The 20,966-nt window shown below is 46.9% G+C and overlaps 1 protein-coding gene across 1 annotated transcript; it reads left to right on the top strand.

The window, feature by feature from the left end:
- The first annotated feature begins 2,567 nt into the window (after positions 1-2,567).
- On the top strand, positions 2,568-11,013 carry LOC149356139 (uncharacterized). Its single transcript, XM_089577744.1, has 6 exons — positions 2,568-2,628; positions 2,714-2,894; positions 4,423-4,471; positions 4,530-4,654; positions 5,988-6,146; positions 9,545-11,013. Exons 2-6 carry the CDS (start codon positions 2,853-2,855, stop codon positions 9,611-9,613), a joined length of 444 nt encoding a protein of 147 aa, XP_089433870.1. The 5' UTR covers positions 2,568-2,628; positions 2,714-2,852; the 3' UTR covers positions 9,614-11,013.
- Positions 11,014-20,966: the final 9,953 nt, after the last annotated feature.

Genomic DNA, 20,966 nt, shown 5'->3' on the forward strand with positions numbered 1-20,966 from the left:
CGTCTTTTAATTCTTTTCATGGTCCCTTTAAAACGAACAGTGGCCAGGAAACGCTTTCGCCTTCCAGCACTTTAGAGAGCCAAAGTGCCCCCTGAATTATTTCCCCGGCCACAAAGCTCCCTGCATGAAAAACAAGAACTGTTAGTGGAGTGTTTCTTGAAGGAGGAATATGTGAGGAAAATAACACGTCGTCTGCAATTGTAAAGCTGAAAAAGCTGATGACCTGCGCTCAAATTTCGCATCAGGAAGTAACGTAATCGTCGGCAACCTTTTTGTCTGAGTAACTGATTTAACGCCTGTAGGTGGTACACACATGTGCGCACCAACGGCGCTGCGTTGCGGCAACGCCGACCGCCATGATTGAGGTGCACGTAGCAGACAATTGAACTAATGCCAGCATTCAATAAAACTTACGTTGGGCCGAGTTGGTACATGTTACTGTTAAGGTGATTGTTGCGCAAACACGGGACAATCCATAACGAAGAGACACAACCGCTGCTAACAACTGGTTTATTCTTCTCAAGAACGCATACTTACACATATATGACCACGCATGCTCAAACACCATCTGGAACCACAAGTCATGCCAAGGGCTGCTAACGCAGATGTGAGCGCAAAAAAATTGATTTCAGCTGCGTACAACGCTACGGACGTATCACTAATACCGTCTACTGCTTTTTCCTTTAAGCGGTAGGCTTCCAAGGCTAGACGAGCGTGTTATTTTATGCTTTTGCCAAGAATCTCGTCAAATCGCGGTGCACAATTCCGACAAGAATTAAGGAGGGACACAAGATGTGCCCCTTTTTCTGTGTTGTTAACTTTATTCGCATGCTCCCTGAGTCGCTCATTTATGCACCGGCCTGTCTGCCCGATTTACACCTTTCCACATGAAAGAGGTGGAGAGGGATGTATGATGTTCCGTGCCTGATGAGGCAGCTACTCCTCCTATTACTGCACGTGCGGGAGCACAGCTTTGCAGTTTATTCAGCGCGGAAAACGCCAGAGGGACGCCATGCCTGACAGCCACTCTCTTGAGGTGATGAGACACCTTATACAGATATGGCACCACCACAGGCCTGAACGTTTCACGTTCACTCGTGCCCCTCATACTTGGCGTACCGGTCTTCATCTTCCGTATCAGGGCCTCGGAACCCGCCAGCATGTTGGCGCATTCAGACACCGTTTGAAATTCGCGTGCATCGGCGATTCGGCCGGTAGCAGCTGAGCACGACAGCCGCACGTAAACATCGTAAACGAACTCCACTTCAATTAAGCAGCAGTGCTTGTTATCGCTGCCTGATCCTGTCGACGAAAGTGGTCGCGGGTTTCGTTCCTCTAGATTCTGGAATGGAAGCTCGGACAGTGGTCAATGACAGCAGCGCTTCTGCGAAACCAAACAGCCGCACGTAGATCAAGCACATTCGCGGGGATGAAAACGGTGACCAGGCGTCACTCGATAGCTGCGGCACGTCTGAGGTGCTCCTTGCATAGGTGTGGCCTGCGTATCTGCGCGGAGCCGTTAATTTCCGATCTCTGCAACATATCTGACCTTCATATAATAAGACGTCAGATTTCGTTGTCCTGGGAAATTTTTGGACGAAGTGCATACAAAAGAAACGCAGAACAACCACCAAAGTTTGCTTAGATGTTGACTGAAATCATATCTGACCTCGTGCTTTCTTTAATTGTTCCTGAAATGAATTCTTGGAGCATGCACTCCGTTTTTCGGTGCAGTCGTGGCAAACAAAGCGGCGTCTTTATATCGTGGACGATGTGGAATCTGTGCTTCCGTCACAGTGGTACTACCTGGCACGGCAACATCGGACGCTGCCGAAACAGGACGCTAATTCTGCATCATGCACTGTGTTGTCAGATGCCGACATGAAAAGACACGACACTGACGAAGCGCAGGCTAACAAGTGTCAGCTAGCAGGTACTCTCATGTCGACTTTTTTCGACATGGCGCGCTCATTGCAAGGGTGAAAAGCTACCCAGCCAACCTAGCCCATTGTTTTGAGCGGCCGCTGTGACCATCTACGACCACCTTTGAGCAAAAGAGCGACTGCCCTAGAGTGGCGACAAGGCTTCCCAAGTCCGGCCATCGTGTGCAGAGAACTCCCACACAAGACATATTCGGAGCCTTTGTCGGAGATTTACCCGAAGTGCTCATGCAGATCAGACGCGCCGCAGCTAGCGAGTTGCGCCGGGTAACCGATATCTTCCGGCGGATGTGCCTGAACTACACGCGGCTCTTCGGTTTCACGGAAGCGTTGCTGTCATTGACCACTGTCCGAGCTTCGATCCCAGAATCGAGGGGAACCAAACCCGCAAGCAACTTTCGTCGCTGCGCCTGTTTTCTTAGCCGGCTCGAGCAACGCTAGTAAGCGCAGTTGCCCCACCAAAGTGGCATGTGCGGCTATCGCGCCAGCGGCTTCCGAAGCGGCAGGCGATACGCGACAAAAAACATGCTTGCACAGGAAGAGTTCGTCTGCTACGTGCACATCAATCAAGGCGTTAGGTGGCGTTAAAGTCACTGGCGTTGCGCCGCAGCGCCGCGGCGCGGCTGTCTTCCAGTGCACCACTTCAGCAGTTTTCAGAGGAGTCCTTTAGTGGGGCATAATATCTTAGGTGCTGAAATTTTTTCACTACGTTACATTTTTTACTACTCTCTGGTGTTTCAGCGGTGTTTCTGAATTTTTTTTCCCCAACACAGGCGAAGAGAAACACGAAGACGCGCGCTAGACCACTGCGTCCTCTATGCTTGACAGCACTCGCGACGGCGGTCTCAGAACGGCACACGTGTTGGGTTCTGAGGCACGTACGGCTACCAGACGTTCGTGTTCTGAGCTCATATGGAGGAACCCCTTTCAACTACCTCGCTGGACAGACTGGAGGTGATCAATGCATGCCTATTTTATCGCAATTGCTGTCAAAACTAAAGCATAATATATGTGGCCTCTACCACATCGGGCGGCCCTGGAAGACTTCGGTACTTTCTGTAATTGGCTAGGCTTAGCCGCGTAGCTCTGATCCTAAAAAAAACTTTCTTCCTTAATCTTGCCTCATCCCGCAGAAGCTACCCAATGAGCGTCATATGATACACAGCGTCTAACGGTAGTGCCTGGTGTGTAGTGATTGTATTTAATTACGGCGCGCCAGTAATTCACTCATATTGAGCATTCTGTGATCGGGGGGCTGCTTCGCAACAATGACTAGGATTTCGATTGAGGTCATTAACAGGGAATGTTTCTGCATTGCTTTTAGATCAAAATGTTGCCGCCGTGTCAGACACTGAACCTACAACTCCGCTCGCGGTATCTAAATGCCGTAGACACTTAGCCGCCGTGGCACACCTTAACAGCTTTCTTGTACAGTGCCTCAAACTTCACCTGAATAAATACCTCCGAGGTAAATTCCTTCTGGGTAAAGGACTTTATGAAAGGCCTTGTAGTGAAGGCCTTCATGGCATATGCCTTCCTAGTAAAGACCACAGGTAGAAATGCTTTATGTTGAAGGCCTTTATGTTAAAGGCACATGAGGACCATAAGTGCCCATCATAACTGGTGTTATTGAAACATTTTTAGGGCGTGAACCTTTCTTGCCTCATAAGTGGCGTGGACGGAAGCTGTCCGCACGTGTCCACACAGACTGTCAATCATTACTTCCATGATCACTAAAATAAAATGCAAAATGTGATCTGCAGCATGTAATGATTTTAGGGATGGTAAGTAGATAATAAAAAATAGTGACAATGACAATGGTAGGTACTGATAGAAGGGCCATTTTTTTTATCTACACTAGCTACACTACTGTAGACAGTGCATTAGAATTTTATGATTCACTTGCTACACCGGTGTAGCCAGTGTAGGTAAAAATAATGGCCCTAGTGACAGTTCGTGCTAGAGATAGTGATGGTAGTGAAAGTTATTTAGCAATTGATATAGTGCTAGAGATAGTGAAGACAACATCCATGATAATGATAGCTAGAGTGATAGTTGGTGATAGCAATGATGATGATAGCATTAGTGATAGTCTGTGATGATAGCAATGAAGGTGATTGAGATAGAAAAACAAAACGTGAAAAGGGGAATGAGTTGATGTTGAAAAATAATATAAACAATGAAAAAAGAGTCGACAAAAATAAATATAGTGAAATTAAAATGAGGAAAAACAAAAATAAGAATAAACGGAAAACAAAATGAAAAGGGGAGGGAGAAATAGTGGAAAGGGGAAGGCCTTTCCGTTTACGCTTGTAAGCAGACTTAAGTGCAATCCTGTAATTTTTTTTTTACAGCAGCACTGCGTGCTACTACACAATTGCTAGTGGGTGATGCATGACGCTATAGATGCAGAACACATGGCCCCTACTTCTAGAAACCTGATTCACTATGTAACATTTTCCTATGGTATGCCTGAATGCAGCTCTGCAAGATGGCTACCTTGAAGCGGCATAATGGATGCCTACACGAAGGTATCTTGATGCCGCAGCTTGGCTTAGCCTCGACGCCGGCGCTCCTGTTCTTCCTCAGCGGCAAGAAGCCGTGGCTTCAGCAAGCCATCACACTGGTGGGCCGAGTGGACATGCTGGTCGTGGTGCCCAAGTACCGGCTCAACCTATCCGGCTTCTTCACGGCAAACACGAATGATACTCCAGGTGATTGTCGACAAACGAGAGCTGGTTGGATTAAACTTGGGAGCAGTAAATATGTACAATAAATTTAAAGTCATATCTTCAATTTATTTTATTATTTTTCTTTTACTGTGGCCAAAGGAGCATTTTTCACCATTTCGAAGTAATATGCCAAAGCTATTCAGTTGCCAAATAGTGTTCCAGGCCTTGAACGTACATGCAAAGGTGTAATTTGATTCAATACCTGGAGTGCGCAAATATTCACTTATTCCAACAGTGCACTCTTTCCACAGTTCTAAAGCAACATTACAAAGAATAATAATTCAATAAATATTTTAGAGCAAGCTTAGTAAACTCTTTAGCTTACTAATATGAACATCCATAGTTTCTCTCTCACATTGAAAAGCTGACAAAGTCATCGAAGGGTCACGTGATAAGAGTAAGGTGACAACAATGACTTGGAAAATAAGTTGCTGACATTCAAATGCTTATTTCTGCAATACAGCAGACTGCAGTCCTCCAATTATTTTTTTAATTTCTCCTCATCCCTGTTCTGCTCAGTAGTAGAGATTATAAATGCTCGCATACGAAAGATGATCTTATGGTAAAAAACAAATGTTAATGTTCAGCGTCATCCGCCAGCATTTCTCATCATGAGAAAGTGTCACTAATATGTTCTTCAAAAACCAAATGGCGAAACATGCCCGAAGGTTGCTGAAAGGGGAAAAAAGCATACTTATTAGCATGGTATGAACAGCACTTGCAGTTTTCGCGAACAAAAGACTGCGACGACTTGTAATCCAAGAGGGGGGGGCCTTGGATTAGAAGTCGTCGTAGTCTTGTTCGTGAATGCTGCAAGTGCTGTTCATACCATGCTAATAAGTATGCTTTTTTCCCCTTTCAGCATCCTTTGCCCTTCGGGCATGTTTCACCATTTGGTTTTTGAAGAACATATTAGTGACACTTTCTGATAATGGAGACGCTTTCTGATGTTGGAAGAGGGAGACCACCGCTCTGAATTTTTTCTTTTCCTTTTTTTTTCCAGTGTGCTTTTGAACTTTCACAAGCAAAACAACGCAAAGCTAGCATGTTATGGTAAGCAATGCAGAAAGTGACCAAGAGGTGGAAGGGAAAAAAAGAATCAGAGCAATGAGCTTTATTGAAATTTCCTTAAGCCTCATGTTTCTTATGTATAGACTATATTAGAAAAAGATGTGAGTAGTGTATAGTTATTGTGAATTTTGTTCTGATACTCCCACTGTTTTTTTTGCTCTCGTTTCACTTTCGGTTTGTTTCATAGCAGGTCATGAGGAAACACAAGATGCAGTCTAACGCAAGTGAATTTAATTTCCCGCAGGAGGAAAAGAGTGGCCTGCAAACGTTGTCTGTGGGCGCCCTCTTGGAACTCAAAACGCGCATCCACAGTGCTTTGGAGCAGCGCTTCCAGATGTTGTGCCGGCCGTGGGAGAAGATCTGCGACTTCTCACTGCCCCCAGCTAGCTGCGAGAAGAAGCTGGTAATGCCTAAGTCATCGACAGCTCCCTCTGGGTCGCCAGACAGAATGTGCTTTTTGGACACTAATTCTCAATGACAGTATCGCAGTGGCATTAGAGAAAAAATTCAAAATGGCCGTGCTCAAAACTAGGAAGGCATCCGTTTTAGGCACATTAAGAAAGCTCGACAACAAGACGGTCTGGAATATTGCTCGGAATCTTGAAACAAAATGCATGAATTTATGTCCCCTAGCATGTCCCAGGAAATACATTAAGCTTGACTCAGTAAACAAAAAAAAAACAGTGACACAGGAACCTGTCCCAAAATTGTAAAAGAAAAGGCGCCAAAAAACCACACACACACACACAAGACCAGAGAACGGGACAGAGCGCCAATCGCAACTAGTTTATTTTTCACACCACAGATACATATATACACAACGCCAGCGCCTGCGCAAAGAACAAAATTACGCATCAATGCAATAATGACTGCTCAAAAAACTTTCTTTCAAAAAACTTACAAAAAACAGTTTTTTGAACAGTCATTATCGCATTGATGCGTAATTTTGTTCTTTGCGCAGGCGCTGGCGTTGTGTATATATGTATCTGTGGTGTGAAAAATAAACTAGTTGAGTGGCGCTCTGTCCCGTTCTCTTCTCTTGTGTGTGTGTGTGGTTTTTTGGCGCCTCTACTTTTACAGTGAATTACCAACTAGCCCAGCAAGAAGTTCTCTTAATCTGTCCCAAAATGTTTAAAAATATTCTAAGTGAACAAACGAAAATGGAGCACTTGGTGGCGGTATATTCGTGCCACTTTTAGAAGTGTTTTTGTTTTTCTGTGTTTTTTCTGACCTTCTATTCCAATTGCTCTTTTTTGAATGGAAGAGGTCTCCTGTTGTTCTATTAGGTGCACTTTGGGTGCGCAGTCTTCTTGTTGGGTCTGGTGACAAGTTTTCTGTTCTGTGCGGTTGGCTCACAGTTTTAAAAGGAAAAAAAAACAAAAATTACGGGACAATCAGACAAATGATGTGACAATTCTGCGAGAGCAGTTAGATTCATCCTTAGTTATTAGTTTCATGTTTTCACATTAATGAACACTTTTGCTCTATGCCGAGGCTTCATACATGTGATAAGAGGTTCTCTGGAGGGTGAATAGGGGCGGATATGAGTGGGTAGTGGTGGGTGGATTTGTGGAATAGGTGCAGGTGGGGTGAAGGTTGGCGGTGGGTGGGGGGCAGTCCCCTAGATACAGGGAGGAGCCTGGTGCTTCTGGAGGGCAGCAGGTTTACTCGCTGCTTCCTTAACTTCGATTTTACAGTGACATTTTGGTTCAGCTGTTGCAGGGGTTTCTAGTAGATGGAGGCCTTGTGGATGGAGCGGTATCAGGGCTGGTGGTGCGTGGTGCATCTGGAAAGTAGAATTCAGTGGTGAATGGCACCTCTGGTGGGTGGCAGTGGGCACAGATGAGGGGGTTGACCGAGGGTGGCGGTGCGTAGATGGGAGCTCCCTAGCTTGGGGAGTGAGGTCTGGAAGGTGGCCGGTGGGAGGTGTTGTCTCCGCAAACGCTTCTGCCACCCAGATTAGAGTTTTGCCGATGGACAGTAGCTGCTTCTGGTGAAGCAAGGTTCATAACATCTGCGCGCATTCGGTTTGTTGTATTATGTAATCTTATAACGGCTGTATCACGCATGTCTCATTTGGTCTTTGGCAACAAATTGAAATCGGTTTATAAGATTTAACATCCCAAAGCGACTCAGGCTATCAGGGACGCTGTAGTGAGGAGCTCCAGAAATTATAACCACATAGAGTTGAAGAATCCCAGGTGGTCAAAATTTCTGTAGCTCTAGTTTTTCTATGGCGTCGTTCATAGCACGAGTCGCTTTGGGGCATTAAACCATAAAAACATATTAGCATTTGTTTCGAAGTTTATTCCGATGCTGTTTCCTAATAGTCAGTATGCATATGTATGTATACGCAGCATGACTGTAAGGACAGGGCACAAACAACTTGGACGCTGACACCACTGCACTTGTGTCCGCATTTAGTTGGTGTCGAGTCTCAGCATTTACACTGAACTCATAGATATGTACAATCATTATCGAAAAAAACCTGGCGGGGACACTTATGCTCTATTTTAGCATTCATTGTGATAAGTGCGGTATCGTTAACAGGTATAAAGTCTGATAGCTTTAATTGGTCATTGCCCTTATATGTCGAATTTGGTCATCTTCGACTTCATGCTCATAGATCTCTGGGAGCCCTCATACCACCCCTAGCAAAGTGGTGCAGCAGTTAAGCTGTGCACCTGTGCCTGGTGATGGGAGGTGCTGCCATCAGTGGGGTTTGAAACCCATGTTGCTCTTCCCAAGCAATCTCTTCTAACCAATTATTAACTGATCTGCCACCTGCCCCAGTGGTCAGTTTGCTCTTAATCCGGTGGGCAGGTTGTGGTGACGCCACTAGGTCACTTGAGCTAGGTAGTTCATATAGGCTCATTCTCCGAGGATTTCTCACTTACTGCACTGCCGCCATCGCCGGATTTTCTGCAGAATGGAAGCCTTAACGTTATCGCTTTAACAGACTGCTGAAATGGTCTCCTTTCCAGCCATGTAGTGTGGCTCTTGTTAACCTTTTGAAGATATATGCTCAGGACTGCTTAGGCCAAGTCCTGCAGCCCCCCTCGAAAGATTCAGAACGCCCAAGAGGCAAAACAAGCCTGAGGCCACGGCTAGAAACACACCAGGTGGTCTATATATTTTTGACAATTTCTGTAGCAACTACCTCAGCCTCAACCTCAGTTACGGTTCTCATATAGTCTGTATTCAAGTGTCAGCGGGAGGTGGGGAGGTCTTGTGAGGCTTGGGGTGTCAGGAGGTTGGGCAATGGAAGGTTGTACCCCAACTGATATGCATTTCACACCGTGGTCCACGACACAATCCTACCCCACCCCCTCAGCCTCACCCTCCCCCAAGTTCAGGTAAGAGGAATGAAAGTCTTGCTGGCTGGCTTTCTATTCAACGGATTCTTTAGCTGAAGTTAGCAGAGCTGAGCTCATCATCGTGTGTTTCCTGTGGGAGAGACATCACGAAAGATTACAGATTGGGGATATTCCGGATCTGTAGCACATGCCTCAGTGATGCCCTTGTAGTATCTCCAGTAGTGCACAGAACCCAGCGATGTTACTGAGTAAGAGCTTGCACTGCCTATTCCCATATCGAATGCTTGTGTTAGATTCCAGATGTTCTGCTGGTGATTTGAGCTGCGTGCTGGTAAATGTGCAGAAGGGAAATGAGTGTTGCTTCGCACATTAACACTTGTTCCAAACCAAGTGTTCTGTGGAGACCGCATGACAAATTTTTTTATTTATTAATCTCATTAGTTTGTGAGTTTGGGTTGCAATGTGTTGGAACCTTGCCGTGCAGGGTCTTCACCACGTTGGACAATGGCTGTGGCGTGGCAGCCTTGCAGAGACCAAGGGAGAGCCGCCTTAGGTGGAAGTGTTTGAGACCGCAGCTGCTGGCCGAAGGCACTCGGCTACCACGTTGCGGTTTTCCGAGACTTAGGAGCCGAGTGACCGCATTTCGGCCTGGAATCGATTGATCACGATGGCGTATTTTTTTGCCATGCATAGTATTTTGACAAGTCGTGGTATATTTTGTATTCTTTTATAGTTTGTAAAATGCAACATATATTGCGGACCAAAAATTTGTGTTGTGCGTGTGATTATTAATTAGCCATGCCCAAAAGCTTGCAGTATGCAGTTTCAATGCAAAATATTTCTACGCAGTTAGCCAGAGCACGCCAATTAACAGCACTGAATCACGAGGCAACATGTCTGCTGCATCCACTGGAATAATACCAGTTGATATACTGGCGAGGCTGCACAGAATATTCTTTTTTTTCCCCAAAAATCCACATACCCCGAACTTTTGTCCATAACAGTACAATGTGAAATTAGACACCCTGAACCTTACATTCAGTTCCTTGCAGGTATTTCTAGTGCTTGATGCATTTGAATACATTAGCATTCATAGCACCACCATGAAAAAACATGTCCGTCGTCGTCCGGCAGGATACTGTTGTGTACACTTGACTGGTGGAGCAAGTCAGGTGGAGCCACGTGCCACTACTATCCACCCGCCATGGTTGTCACACAGTGGAAAGCTCAGGGAGACATTCCCCTCTCCACTTGTAGGGTAGAAGAGGTGAGGCCGAAAGAAGATTAGTACAGGAAGAACAAAAAGAAATGATTATACAATTGATAAGGACTACGAACGACTAGATATTCTCAGCAAAAGTAAAAATCACTAAGATTGACTGAGCAAAGAGCACAGCAAGGTTGCTCAGCAGTTTTCAATAACGATCAAAAGAACATGAGCAGTGTTCAAGAAGAGCAAATCAACAGCAAGAGAGCTGGCAAAAGAATGGGCAAAAGAACAGGCTAGTTTGATTCCTGGTGGCAGCAAACTGCAACCTAGAAGGTCCGAAACGGCAGGGTCTCATCGGAAGTGGCTCGCATGCTGCCCGCAGCGAAAATTGATCGCAAGATCCTCATCATTTCGGTCCAAGCACACACATTCATCCCCGGTAATGAGGCGGCCCACGCATTAGCCCGAGATCTCTACTTTCAGGTAACCGGCCAACAGACTACCAGGAGATGGACGAACACATGGAGGAAGGAAAACTTTTGCAAACATAAGCAGAAAGCGGTCGAGAACTATAGGTTAGAAAGACGTCTCGTGCCACCACTGAATTCAGGCTTAAACAATACAGAGGCCAAAAATGTTGCAAACTCCTTCTGGTTGTTTCATACTCAGGTAGACGATAGGAAACATGATAAATGTATAACCTCCGGAGCGAGCTCGAGCAGCCTCAATCATATAATTTTGGAATGCCCCGGACCCTGGGGAAAATATTGTAAGAAGCATGGGAGGCCCTGCTGCGGAGCAAGGTCCCCGCCGACCAGTAACGAGCTGTACACCTGATGGCTGAAGCAGCGAAGAACCAATGTATTTTCGCCAGTCTTTAGTTGCGGAAGTGCCGACCTCCGTCCCCTGGGCTTGTGTTCCGGGGGCGGGGCGTAGGGGGCCAGCTACATCGGTGAAAATAAAGTTTTAATCATCATCATCCTTGTTCCGAGTTCTAATCATGCATGTTCTGAGTTGTTTTTCAGAGCGCAGCTCTTTGGCGTGCATTTCGCGGCGTCGCGGTTGTCCCTCGTAACCAGCTCCAGGACAACGTGCTGCTCTAGCCGCGCGCGCTCATGGCGCCATCTCCAGCACGCCCAAGCCGAAACGCATATAGCCGCCGCCGTTCGCCACTGCGTGCATCCCCCCCCCCCCCCCCCCCCCCCGCCCCGACCCGCCCTCTTCTTCCGTGGCGGAGACCGCACGATAGCGCGCTGTGTTCTCTGGTAGCCGAAGCGCCGGCCCGGCATCAGCGGATCACGGTGCGTGCATCCCGAGCCGAAACGCGGAGCCACGTTCATTTGACTCGCTAGCAGCCTCAGTGGCATCAGCCAGTCCCAACTATCTCTTCGCCCCCGCAATGCTCCTATGCGCCCACGCGCTGCCTCCGGCGATCTGCCGATAGCTTAATTGCTCTCTTTGCAACTCGTCCAGTCCCCCAGTGCGGCGGCAATCAGAGCGCCGGATCGGGGGCGGCGGATCTCGATATGTGCACCACCCGAGCCGAAACGCATAGCCGCCGCCATTCGCCACTGCTAACCGCCTGCTTATACAAATTTGTTTATTCTCTGCCAGTTATTTCTGAGCCATGAGCGAGGCAACCGATGTAAGTCCTTCGTGACAACCTCGCGAAATACTTGCATAGACCTCGTCTCTGAGAAACAGGCATTGGTGCAACAACTCGAGCATATATCCACCTATTTCCCTGGTCACAAAGCTCCCTGCATGAAAAACAAGAACTGTTAGTGGAGTCTTTCTTGAAGAAGGAATATGTGAGCAAAATAACACGTCTGCAATTGTAAAGCTGAAACAGCTGATGAGCTGCGCTCAAATTTCGCATTAGAAAGTAACGTAATCGTCGGCAACCTTTTTGTCTGAGTAACTGATTTAACGCCTATAGACCAGAATTTTGAGCTTCTCCCGGGCGCGGCCATTTTGCACCGACTGTCGCGCCGCGGTGCGGGCGTTTCTTTGGGGACTGCGGGGCTGCGGCAGTTCCGCGGCCGCGCCTGCATAAAGCCGCGCTTCGGGCGCTAAAAAAACATTGTCGAGCATACTTCCGCTGCGTGGTTGTCTTGCAGGAAGTATTTACGTTATCAGAGTGATAACATTGACACGTTTTAATGACATTTAGTTTGACATTCAGGCTAATAGTGCCGGCGCTTAGAACGCGCTCGTGCTTGTATCGAATTCCGTCTTCGTGCTCCACCGCAAAGAAACTATTCAATATCAAGCATTAGGTTTGCGGCTAGCATGCAGTTCCAATTCCCATGCACTCTTATTCCTTCCTGCCGGCCGGCCATAAAGCACCGCCCTTCCACAAACAGGGCTTTCTTGTCGCCGCGCCAGTTTATCAACAAATTACCGCTGTGAGCTCAACTGAGTCGCAGCGCAAACAGAAAACAAATCTTGTCATGGTTTATGCAACCTGGTGCATAAAAACGTACTTTCGCTTAATTTATCAAAAGCTTGAATAGATATGAGCAGCTAATCCAGCTTTCACTAATTTTGAGGTCCGAAGTCGCGTTATTTTATTCAGGAGCTCTCGCCGCGTGTGAGAGTGTGCGTAGCCGTTTGGCTAAGTGTGGAAAATGTAAGGAAATTGCGCGTATATTCCTATGAATAAGGTAGATACCGCACCGCTGCGGTGGCTCAGTGGTTACGGCTCTCGGCTCTGGCCCAAAAGACGCGGGTTCGATCCCAGCCGCAGCGGCCGAATTTCGATGGAGGCGAAATTCTAGAGGACCGTGTACTGTGCGATGTCGGTGCACGTTAAAAAACCCCAGGTGGTCGAAATTTCCGGAGCCCTTCACTACGGCGTCCTTCATAGCCTGAGTCGCTTTGGGACGTAAAACCTTAATAAACCAAACCAAACTAAGGTAGATACCAACAGCAGAAAGATACTATAGATAAACCTTTACCCCCCAGAGACCTCTGACATACGTGCGGAAAAAGCAGCTGAAATCGGTAGCGGCCGTGATTACAATCCTGTGCATGAAATCTGTTTAATGGGAACAAGAGCAAGCTCAGCGCAAGGGTGCCGAACACGTACTGGTGATCGAAAACACGCGCTCCGGCGGGACAACCCTCAGCCTGCAGCTCGCTTATCCAGTTACTACTCCACTGAGTCAAATCAATAGATCGACATTCTGATGCCTAAAATTATCATAGATGATATCGCACGCAAACGGCGACAACAAACGACACGACAGCGCAGAAATCTGCTTAGAAATGCCGGTTTCCAGTCCGTACACTACCTGGTCGACCACCCTCGTATGTCAGGTTAACGAGTAACTGCGCGCAAGATAACCGCAGTACTGTCTGAAGAAGGAAAATGTGAGTAGTGACGCACAGCCCACGCCCTCATACTTAGCTGATGGAGCACAACAACGGCAGAAGCGAACACGTAAACATGCGTTCTACGCGCGGCGCCGGCGCGACCCGCAGTCCCTCGGGCCGCGCGCGCCGACAGATGGCGACTGGTGTCGAGAGTAGGAGCGCGCCTCGCACGCAGGCTGCGGGCGCGCTCCTACTCTCGACACCAGTCGCCATCTGTCGGCGCGCGCGGCCCGAGGGACTGCGGGTCGCGCCGGCGCCGCGCGTTAAACGCATGTTTACGTGCTCGCTTCTGCCGCTGTTGTGCTCCATCAGCTAACGTATGAGGATGTGTGCTGTGCGTCACTACTCACATTTTCCCTCTTCCAGACAGTACTGCGGTTATCTTGTGCGCAGTTACTCGTTAACGTGACCTACGAGGGTAGTCGACCAGGTAGTGTACGGACTGAAAACCGTCACTTCTAAGCAAATTTCTGCGCTGTCGTGTCGTTTGTTGTCGCCTTTTACGTTCGATATCATCTATGATAATTTTATGCATGAGAATGTAGATCTATTGATTTGACTCAGTGGAGTAGTAACTGGATAGGCGAGCTGCAGACTGAAGGTTGTCCCGACGGAGCGCGCGTTTTCGATCACAAGTACGTGTTCGGCATCCTTGCGCTGAGCTTGCTCTTGTTCTCATTAAACACATTTCATGCACAGGATTGTAAGCACGACCGCTACCTATTTCAGCTGCTTTTTCCGCACGCATGTCAGAGGGATCTGGGGGGTAAAAGTTTATCTATAGTATCTTTCTGCGGTTGGTATCTACACTAGTTTGGTTTGGTTTATTAAGGTTTTACGTCCCAAAGCGACTCAGGCTATGAGGGACGCCGTAGTGAAGGGCTCCGGAAATTTCGACCACCTGGGGTTCTTTAACGTGCACTGACATCGCACAGGCGCAGGCCATGTCAGTGCACGCATCGGATGGCACAGGACAGGGTTAATTGGAGAGACATGGGAGAGGCCTTTGCCCTGCAGTGGGCGTAGTCACGCTGATGATGATGGTGATGACATCGCACAGTACACGGGCCTCTAGAATTTCACCTCCATCGAAATTCGGCCGCCGCGGCCGGGATCGAACCCGCGTCTTTTGGGCCAGAGCCGAGAGCCGTAACCACTGAGCCACCGCAGCGGTGCGGTATCTACTTTATTCATAGTAAAATACTATGCGCGATTTCATTACATTTTCACACTTAGCCAAACGGCTACGCAACGCTCTCACACTCGGCGAGAGCTCCTGAATAAAATAACGCGACTTCGCACCTCAGAATTAGTGAAAGCTGGATTAGCTGCTCATATCTATTCAAGCTTTGATAAATTAAGCGAAAGTACGTTTTTATGCACCAGGTTGCATAACCCATGACCAAATTTCTTTTCTGTAGGCGCTGCGACTCAGTGGGCTCACAGCGGTAATTTGTTAATAAACTGGCGCGGCGACAAGGAAGCCCTGTTTGTGGAAGGGGTGGGGGGCTTTATGTCCGGCCGGCAGGAAGGAATAAGAGTGCATGGGAATTGGAACTGCATGCTAGGCGCACACCTAATGCTTGATATTGAACAAAAGTTTCTTTGCGGTGGAGCACCAAGACGGAATTCGATATCAGCACGAGCGCGTTCTAAGTGCCGGCACAATTAACCTGAATGTCAAACTAAATGTCATTAAAAGGCGTCAATGTTATCGCTTTGATAACGTAAATACTTCCTGCAACACAGCCACGCAGCGGAAGTATGCTCGACAATGTTTTTTTAGCGCCCGAAGCGCGGATATATGCAGGCGCCGCCGCGGAACTGCCGCAGCCCCGCAGTCCCCAAAGAAACGCCCGCACCGCGGCGCGCCAGTGGCTGAAAAGCAGAGATGTGGCATAAGGTTAGAATAGTAGGAAACCGTAGGCAAAGTTGATGGAGAATCTTAATGAGAATTGCCAACACAGTAAACAAAAAAAATAATAAATAAAGAAAAGCTGAGCATGGTGGCAATTGCCACCACCCCGTTTCAAAGGGGGCGCTCCTATCCATCCATCCATAAAGCCCCTGCTTTATCCATCCATCCATCCATGGCCGCGCCCTGGAGCAACGTTACTAGAACAATCTCAGTTTCACAGCTCTGCCCGGAGAGCTGTCCCAAGTGGCGGTCGCGCGAACTAGTGGCGCTGCGATCGAGTCTTGCTCCCTCGTCGCCGCTCGGTGCGGCTCGCTGGCCCTGTTGCGCCCTTTTTAAAGAGAGCGCTCGCGACAGCCGTTTTGTGTCGTCTGCTTCCCAGCTAATTTTAAGGCGAAAGCCTTTAATGCCTCATACTGTAGTTAGCAGACGCGTCGGCAGATGTGTCCTCGTTTCGGCGTCACTGCTTAAAAAAAAACTGTCGAGGCTGAGAATCGAACCAGGGCCTTTGGCATTTAAAGTCACTAACTACTCATTTGGCATTTGAACTAATCATTAACTCATGACTAGTTAGTCATGATTGGTTAGACTAACTAACCAGTCATGGCTGGTTAGTGATAAATCACTCATGACTAGTTAGTAATGATTGGTTAGTCATGACTAGTTATTCATTAACTAGTCATGAATGGTTAGTCGTTAGTCATGACTGGTTAGCCATGACTAACCATGACTAAAGACACATTAGTAATGAGTGGTTAGTCATTAAGCAGTCGACTAGTTAGTCATTAACCAGTCATGCATAGTTATGACTGGTTAGTCATGACTGTTTGTCATGACCAACGTTACTAGAACCAAGTTCTAGTAATGTTGGTCATGACTAGCTAGTTAGCCAGACATGACTAGTTTGTCACTAGCCAATCATGACTAGTTGGTCATGACTAGCTAGTCATGACTGGCTAGTCATTAACCAGTCATCAATTAACTAGTCATGACTAGTTAGACAATAACCAATCACGACTAGTAAGTCATGGGTCATGACTAATTAGTCATGGTTTGTAAGTCATGACTAGTTAGTCATTAAGCAGTTATGACTGGTTAGCCATTAGTCATGGTTAGTCATGACTAACCATGACTGATTAGTCATGATTGGTTAGTCATTCAGCAATCATCACTAGTTAGTCATAACTAGTCATGACTGGTTAACGACTAGCTGGTCATGGCTAGTCATGACTGGTTTGTCATCGCTGGTTAGTCATGACTAGCTAGTCATTAACCAGACATGACTAGTAAGTCATGGGTCAAGTCATGACCCAATTAGTCATGAATGGTTAGTCATGACTAGTTAGTTAGTAATTAACCAGTCATGGCTAGTCATGACTGGTTAGCCGTTAGTCATGGTTAGTCATGACTGGTTGTTCATGAGTAACCATGACCAATTACTAATTAGTCATGACTGGTTAGTTAAGCAGTCATGACTAGTTAGTCATTAACCAGCCATTAGTAATTATGACTGGTTTTTCATGACTAGCCAGTCATTAACCAGACATGACTAGTTCGTAATTAATCATTTATGGGTCATGACTAATTAGTCTCGACCCAATTTGTCATGGCTAGCCAATCCAAGTCGCCCCATATCCAAGTCGCCAATCCTAGTCGCCTCGTGTGTGCCAACAGCCGTGCGGCCAAAGTTGCATGGAAATGCTTTCTCCTCGCGCACTTCAGATCGGCAAAGTGGCCCCTGAATTTTTTGTTAGTATTTTGTGTCATTGGGCCTCTTCATGCTGACCTGCTTTGCACCGGGATGCAATAGCGGGTATCCCAACGATGACTCCACAGACAGTCATTTCAGCGTTTTTGCAATTTTTTCACAATATTAACAGCCTAATTTCGCATCACACAATCGTGTTCTCAAAGATAACACGCAGCTTCGAAGCAAAAGGTGCCGTAATGGAAGTATTATTTTACTGCCGCCATGTAGAGCGCGAATGCAGCTCGCCAAAACCTCATATGTGCCGGCCGCTCCACGCTTCCGCGATGCGTGTAGCAGAAGACGCGCCCGGCAGGGAGCAAGACTCGACTGCAGCGCCGTTAGTTCTCATGACCGCAGCTTGGGACACTCTCCTCCGCTGGGCGGTATGGGGAGCTGTGAAACTGAGTTGGTTCTAGTAACGTTGCCCTGGAGAGGCTCAAAATTCTGGTCCGCGACGTCACGGAGATGCGGTGGCGCTGATGTCAGTAGCGACTTTCGCGTGGTAGGCAAAACAGGTTCCGCCTGCCCGTGCCTAGAGTTCCTGAGCATATACGAGGGGGTACCCAAAAGAAACCGGACTAAATTTTTTGGTCGGCAAAGCTTTTGTGGTACCGCGTTTTGCCACTAGGAGCGCATAGAACGAACATTCCAGAGTCAGTAAGCCGAATGCCGTCGTTGAAAGAGGTCAGACTAGTTTAGGCAGAGTTTTAGAGTGACGACTGTTTTGTGTGAATGTCGTTTTTGTAATGACTGATTTTCGTGAACAGCGTGCGCCGGTGAAATTTTGATTTTTGCTCGGAAAAAGTTGAATGGAAACTCTTGAAATATTAAGAAAGACGTACAAGGACGATGCTATGGGGACAACTCAAGTGTTCCTGAATCTAATCCTGAATCAAAGCAACAATCAAGCCAATGGAAAACTTCAAATTCACCTCGCCTCACGAAAGCTCGTCAGGTGAAACCAAACCTCAAAACAATGCTGATTTGTTTTTTCGACGTGAGAGGAGTCGTCCATTGAGAATTTGTTCCGCAGGGTCAGACAGTTAGCCAGGCTTTCTACTTGGATGTTTTGAAAAGATTGGGCAACAGTGTGCGGTGGAAGCGGGCAGATTTGTGGCGGTCGGGTGACTAGTTTTTCCATCATGGCAATGCCCCTGCTCACACAGCCCTGTCTCAACGACAATTTTGGACCAAAAATGGCATGACCCCTATTCCTCAACCCTCATACTCTCCCGACCTTGCCCCGTGCTACTTTCTTCGTTTCCTAGAATGAAAAAATGGGTGAATGGAAAGCGTTTCGCTTATGTTGCTGAGGTGAAGAAAAAAACGACGGAGGCACTGTCAAGCATCACAAAAGATGAATTTAAACAATGTTTTGAAAAATGGAATGAAAGATTCTACAAGCGTATCATTGCAAGTGGGGAATACTTTGAAGGAGATTGAAGGTCTGTGCTTAAAATTTGAAGAAATAAGTTCAAGCAAAAATAAGTCCGGTTTCTTTTGGGTACCCCCTCGTACAGGAACTCTACCCGTGCCTACCGCAGTTGCCGCAGCTACCGGCGGCTGCATCGTGGCTACGCACTGCAGAAGTAGCATGTACTGACCAGCTGTGTCGTTGTTTATGCACGTAGTATCATAAAACGGAAAATTAGATTAGCCTTAATAGGTTTCTCGCATATAAATACCGCATTAGGAAATGGGCCGCGGTAGTAAAAGCGTGAAGTCTGGGTGTCGACAGGCGCTGCCAGTCAACGTACTTCATAGCAGGGAAATTTTTGCGCTCATTCAAATGAACAACAGCATGGTACGCTTAAAACTGTGCAAGGAAAAAAAAAAGCATGTAGCTGCGCACGTACTTATCACCCTGCGCTAGTGTGCACGGGCGCCGGCAAGGTCATTCCCCATCAACGAGTTCGTTATTTCGTTGATAGCACATCATGTTTTAACGTGTGTAGAAGTTATACGAAAATATAATGGCGCGTTTTAGGGCATTTAATATATTCTTGAAACTATTTCTTAACATGACCGACATGATCATTTGATTCTAGTAGAAAGCAGTCTGGTAAGTTGTGACAATCTTGCGCGGTCATGTTGGCATGCTTCGAACAGCGTACTTTAAGTGTGCTAAAAACCACATCCTTTTCATTGCATCATGCATGTGTCATAAGTTGCTTTATAAAGTAGTACATGATCGCGAAGCCTGTTTGGAAAGAAGCAACCGCAGGCGGGCTACCAAAAGAGCACGTAGCGAGATTTACAGGGGATGAGGCAATGAAAAGTTTTTTCTTTATTGATGCATGATATATGTAACGAAATTTGGTGCAAATATGAAATTGCTCTGGTAATTTTAGTAATGCGTTTTATTTTCAGCTATACCTGGTGCAGTTCTTCGGTCAAGTCACCCTGGGTCTTGAATAATTAAGTGTAAAGTGCGGAAAGTTTTTATGCCAGCATGTCCCCAAAGCCCTGTTCTCTATGATGGCGGTATTACTTCTTTTTTATTAGATTATCAGTACTTATGCTTGCATAGTCACACGAAAACTTTTGTTAAAAAATAACTAACATACTACTGCTCCTTTAGGAACAAAATCGGGACATTTATTGCACTTCTCTACGTGTCTGGAACCGTTCGCGACAAATAAAATCATTCTATTTCCATTATTTACAAATTTACGAAGGGGGGAGGGATGACAATCACTGAAAATGTGGTAGATCAAAAAACAACCCTTTAAGTTCACTCCCTTGTTATGGCCTCTTCGCTTTCGCTTTGGTCAAAGAAATGCGGCACTGAAATCAACGAAACCTCTGATCCCTCTTCGTAGTGATGCTACCATTGTGGTACTCCGTCGTCGGAAGCCCGCAGAATTCGCGACGTGCAAGGATCATCAGAAACCGCATTACCTCACAATTTTTCACGACCAGATCTAAAAACCGTAATTTATGAATTTACGGAATATTTTGCTATATTTTTTCGTCACAAAACCAAAGACCCAGGGCTAGGAAAGAATATAATTTCAGGAATTCAAACTTTTCACTAAATCGACCAGTTCAAGAAGGGGAGAAGTCGGCCTGGCTGGTGCCTGATCTGAGGGCTAAAAACAGCGGTTACGCGAGACATGAGATCGGGACACGATCGACGCTGTCCCCACTTTTCGTACTGCGCGACACGTGTGTCAACAGATGGTGAGCGTACGTCGGCTCTGCCGAAAAAACGCCAGTGCTTACGTACCTCACTACTGTCCTGACGAAGAAGTGAGCGCGAAAAAAAATTGATTTCAGCTGCGTACAACGCTACGGCCGACGTCTCACTAATACAGTCTACTGCTTTTTCCTTTAAGCGGTAGGCTTCCAAGGCTAGCCGAGAATGTTATTTTATGCTTTTGCCAAGAATCTCGTCAAATCGCGATGCACAATTCTGACAAGAATTAAGGAGGGACACAAGATGTGCCCCTTTTTCTGTGTTGTTAACTTTATTCGCATGCTCCCTGAGTCGCTCATTTATGCACCGGCCTGTCTGCCCGATTTACACCTTTCCACATGAAAGAGGTGAAGCAAGGGATGTATGATGTTCCGTGCCTGATGAGGCAGCCACTCCTCCTATCACCGCACGTGCGGGAGCACAGCTTTCCCAGTTTATTCGGCGCGGAAAACGC

Source organism: Amblyomma mixtum, chromosome 3 (genome assembly GCF_055824585.1).
Source record: "Amblyomma mixtum isolate Tamu chromosome 3, ASM5582458v1, whole genome shotgun sequence".
In the NCBI taxonomy this organism is placed as follows: Eukaryota; Metazoa; Arthropoda; class Arachnida; order Ixodida; family Ixodidae; genus Amblyomma; species Amblyomma mixtum.

Excerpts from the sequence above, each read along its gene's own strand:
- LOC149356139 (XM_089577744.1), top strand. The coding sequence starts at position 2,853 with ATGGAGGAACCCCTTTCAACTACCTCGCTGGACAGACTGGAG. Across the intron at positions 2,895-4,422 it reads CCTCGCTGGACAGACTGGAG|CTCTGCAAGATGGCTACCTT; the intron begins GTGATCAATGCA and ends GCCTGAATGCAG. Across the intron at positions 4,655-5,987 it reads AAACACGAATGATACTCCAG|GAGGAAAAGAGTGGCCTGCA; the intron begins GTGATTGTCGAC and ends AATTTCCCGCAG.